This window comes from Volvox carteri (assembly GCF_000143455.1).
Source record: "Volvox carteri f. nagariensis unplaced genomic scaffold VOLCAscaffold_44, whole genome shotgun sequence".
Lineage (NCBI taxonomy): Eukaryota > Viridiplantae > Chlorophyta > Chlorophyceae > Chlamydomonadales > Volvocaceae > Volvox > Volvox carteri.
In genome coordinates, this window is record NW_003307587.1 from 421,294 (window position 1) to 425,691 (window position 4,398).

Consider the following 4,398-nt stretch of genomic DNA (forward strand, 5'->3'; position numbering starts at 1 on the left):
GGTGAGGGGGGGGAAACGGGGTGAGGGGGTAGGAAAGGGCGGCAGGCGCCGGGGTGAGGGTTGCAGCCTGTAGGGCAGCGGGGAACAGACCGGGGGCGGGTAAAAACACACACACACATACACAGTTAGCAAGACGCACACACACAGGGGGCTGGGTTACTGCGCCGTGGGGATGTGTTTTTACCCCCCCCCTTAAAACACCCGGGGATGATATTTAGAACATCCACCATTTAGAAACCACCAGTCCTCCTTTTCAGTGCCTTGGATGCTTCTTCCCTCTGCTCCTCCCTCCCCCCGCTACCCCTCCCCCCACGGAAATCCCCCTCCTGAAACCCTCTCCTCCACAGTTCTCACTTTCTCTCCCTTCATCCCCCATTTTCAATGGGGTAAGCAATACCTCCCCAAAATCTCCAAATCGGTAACCCTCCCATTTCACCCACACACGCCCCCCCACACACACCCCTCCCTCCCCCTCCCTTCCACCCCCCTCTCCCCCCCCCTCCTCCCTCCACCCCTCCTCCACCCACGCACCCCACAGACCCACACCCACACACGGCCCACACACCGCCCACCCACACCGACACGCCCACCCACGCACCCTCCCCTCTCCCCCCTCGCCCCCACAGACCTAGGATAGAACTGGGAGATGTGTGTGTGTGGGAAGCGGTACTGTCTGAGCAGCTCCAAGGTACGCACGTGGTCCCCCGGGCTCTCCCCGGGGAAGGCGGTGATGATGTCCGTGGCCAGCTCCATACCGGGAACCCCGGCTAGCAGGGTGTCGACCACACGGCGGAACTCCGCCACCGTGTATTCCCGCTTCATCGAGTCGAGTACGGCATCACTGCCGCTCTGTACGGGCACGTGCAGGTACGAGAACACACACGGGTGGCGGAGCGCCGCGGAGAGGGCCTGTGGCGGTGGCAGCGGTGGCAGCGACGGGAAGCAGAATCAGTAGTAGTAGCAGCAGCAGTAGCAGGTGCAGTAGCAGCAGCAGTAGCAGGTGCAGTAGCAGGTGCAGCAGCAGGTGCAGCAGCAGGTGCAGTAGCAGGTGCAGTAGCAGGTGCAGTAGCAGGTGCAGTAGCAGTAGCAGCTGCAGTAGCAGCAGCAGGCGCAGTAGCAGGTGGAGCAGCAGGTGCAGCAGCAGGTGCAGTAGCAGGTGCAGTAGCAGCAGCAGTAGCAGGTGCAGCTGCAGTAGCAGTAGCAGCTGCAGTAGCAGCAGCAGGCGCAGTAGCAGGTGCAGTAGCAGGTGCAGTAGCAGGTGCAATAGCAGGTGCAGTAGCAGGTGCAGTAGCAGGTGCAGTAGCAGGTGCAGTAGCAGCAGCAGTAGCAGCAGCAGTAGCAGCAGCAGTAGCAGCAGCAGTAGCAGGTGCAGTAGCAGGTGCAGTAGCAGGTGCAGTAGCAGGTGCAGGTGCAGTAGCAGGTGCAGTAGCAGGTGCAGTAGTAGTAGCAGCAGCAGTAGCAGGTGCAGTAGCAGGTGCAGTAGCAGGTGCAGCAGCAGGTGCAGTAGCAGGTGCAGTAGCAGGTGCAGTAGCAGGTGCAGTAGCAGGTGCAGTAGCAGGTGCAGTAGCAGGTGCAGTAGCAGTAGCAGGTGCAGTAGCAGGTCAGTAGTAGTAGCAGCAGCAGTAGCAGGTGCAGTAGCAGCAGCCGTAGCAGGTGCAGTAGCAGCAGGTGCAGCAGCAGCAGTAGCAGGTGCAGTAGCAGCAGCAGTAGCAGTAGCAGCAGCAGGTGGTTAATTAGTTTCGATGGGAACGGCCCGTCCTCCTCCTCCTCCTCCACCTCCTCCTTCAACCTACCTAACCGTAAAGATTTTGGTCTGATTACACTCGCGGCCGTGTGGTGTTTACATACACCGTTATCGTACACGCTCTACGCATAGCTCCCAACTCCCAACGTATGTACATACAGATGTATGTATGTATGTATGCCGGGGCGCTCGCACCCCTCCACCCCGTTCCACACACCAATTCCCCCTTCTCACCTCCAAGTGTTCCAGCACGTACGGCGGATTAGTCATGCCTACCCGCAACATTGTACGGCCGTCCGGCGGCAGTACGGCAATGAGGGCGTCCAGCAGCTCCGGCAGTGAGCAGCCGATGTCGCGACTACCCAACCGCCCAACAGGGGGGGGAGGGGACGAAGAGGGGAAAAACCCGTCGCGGGGCGGGCAGGGCCCGGAATCATCATACGCAAATTAAAACACATGCAGAGCTTCAGACACACCTAGACAAATGATTATGTGGTCTGAGTGGAGAGCGGTAGGTGAGAGATATCCCCAGGCGCCTTCCCATCGCCCTCCATCGACACCTGCAGGGCGAGCTCCTCCCCTCTCCCTTCTCACTATACCCGTGTACGGCGGCCTCACCCGTACGCGCCGGTGTCTTCGGAGCTGATCCAGATCTCCCGTACCTGCCGGGGGAGGGTAGGGGTTTGGCCCAGAAACACCACGTAACACACACGTAACAAACACAAACACACACGCTCAGTTCGTAGTCGCTTGGAGTCCTCCAAATACACACACACAAAAAAAAACACATGCACATACAAATTATTGCTGCAGCTATCCCTAGTCCCATGTGCCATGGGTCGGCCACCTTAGCATTGACCCACGGGTCGACGACCCAGCGCACACGAATCGTGGGCCTCCCCCCGCACTGACCCATGGGTCGGCCGCCGCCTGCCGCACTCGTTCCACGAGCGCCGCGGGATCATAGCTGCCCAGATGGCCACGGGCGTGTTTCGTCTTGCAGTACGTGCAGGCGCCGAGACAGCCGGTAGAAATGGGCACGATCTCGATGTGCCGGTTGCGCCGGACCTGAGGAAACGACCCATGGGTCACAAAAGCCTCATTCTGAAAAACGTCCCTCATCACGTCCATCACCAGCTGATGGCGAAACTCCAAGGCACGCGCTGCCAGCTGCTGACTCAGCGCGGCATTCCGTCGTAGAGAAAACTGGCGAGGCAAAGGCCCCCCTACCCTCCCCCACCCGGACCCCCCCGGGGCCCACCCCCACCCCCACCCCCTCACCCCCGCCCCACCCCTTCCACCTTAGGGAGATCCAGTCTCGGAAGCTCTTTCTTGGCCAGCAGTCTGACGGTGTTGCCACGAAGGGTCTCCTCCACCGCCTCCACCACCCGGTCGATCTGGGTCACACCTGTGTGTGTGTGTGTGTGTGTGTATGAGAGAGCGGGGGGAGAGGTGGAGGGGAAGGTGGGGGAGGGGGGAGGTGCGGGGGAGCCGGAGCTCACTCGTCTTGCACTCACACGGCCCACCCGCGCCCCACCCGATGACGACGACTCACCCAGAACACTGACACCTTGGAGCTCCGGCAGCCGCTTGTCACCCTGTATGTGCATATGTGTGCGTGTGTGTGGAGGAGGGTGTTAGGCAGCGTCGGTTACGTCAAGCCGCATGATGGCGCGCAGTGCGTACATATGTATATATATGTACGCATGTGTGCGTGTGTGTTTAGTATGTATTATGTAAGCATGTGACGGGGGAGAAGGAAGACCGGGGGGACCCCCCCCTTGGTGGCCCCTACTGACCTGCGGCACACACCCCGCCACCAGCAGCCTCTTCCCGCCCGCCCTGCCGACCGCGATGAGGGACGACATGCCCGCCTGGCTGGGGCCCTTCACCGTGCAGGAGTTGATCAGCCAGAGGTCGGCCTGGTCGCGGGAGCCGTCGTCGACCAGCCTGAACGGCCGCGGGAAGGTGGGCAATGAGGGGCAATACGTACGGGGAGTTAAGATGCTGGAGAGGGTACATAATGCGGGTTGGGGGGGAAGGGAAATGACTATACTACAGACGAGTGATGCTGATGGGGGTGTTGGGGTGGGGGGGGGGAGTTAAGATGCTGGAGGGGAAGGTGGATGGGTGTGGCAAAGGGTCAGCGGCCGACTGACGTCCTCAGAGCACCCACTGCCGGGGCCAGGTTTCGTGGGGACGTGGTTTCGTGGGGAAATACATGTAAGGGCAGGGGGAGGGGAGGGAGGCCACAGCAAAGTCAAGAAGGGAAATCAGCAGCTGCCGACTGACGTCCACAGAGCGGGAGCTAGGGAGGGGCCTAGGGCGGGGCGAGGTGGGGCGGGGAATCAACTCTAGGGGCGGGGTGAGGGCAGGGCAGGGTGGCCTCCAAGTGGCAAAGGGAAATTGGGTGGGGTGGGGTGGCGCCTGTCAGAAGGGGCAGTAGGGTTGGGTGGTAGTAACACGCAGTAACCTGTCTACGGGCCTTGGAGAGCGTACGTAATGAGTGCATGTCGAACAACCGGGTTACAACCGGCTGATTCTCGCCTGTATCCGTAATCCTGAAGCTGCCCTGCCATGTACTCGCTGTCGCTGATGTTGTGGGAGCAGCCAAATGTCTTAACCCACACGGCCTGTGTGCCGGGGACATCCAT

At 60.9% G+C, this 4,398-nt stretch overlaps 1 protein-coding gene across 1 annotated transcript; it reads right to left on the reverse strand.

Moving 5' to 3' along the window:
* Positions 1-432: 432 nt before the first annotated feature.
* On the reverse strand, positions 433-4,398 carry VOLCADRAFT_64943 (uncharacterized protein; the record flags this gene model as incomplete). Its single annotated transcript, XM_002954617.1, has 8 exons — positions 433-909; positions 1,979-2,102; positions 2,363-2,406; positions 2,657-2,812; positions 3,046-3,152; positions 3,300-3,342; positions 3,544-3,666; positions 4,267-4,398. The coding sequence occupies 8 exons, from the start codon at positions 4,396-4,398 to the stop codon at positions 433-435; spliced, it is 1,206 nt and encodes a 401-aa protein (XP_002954663.1).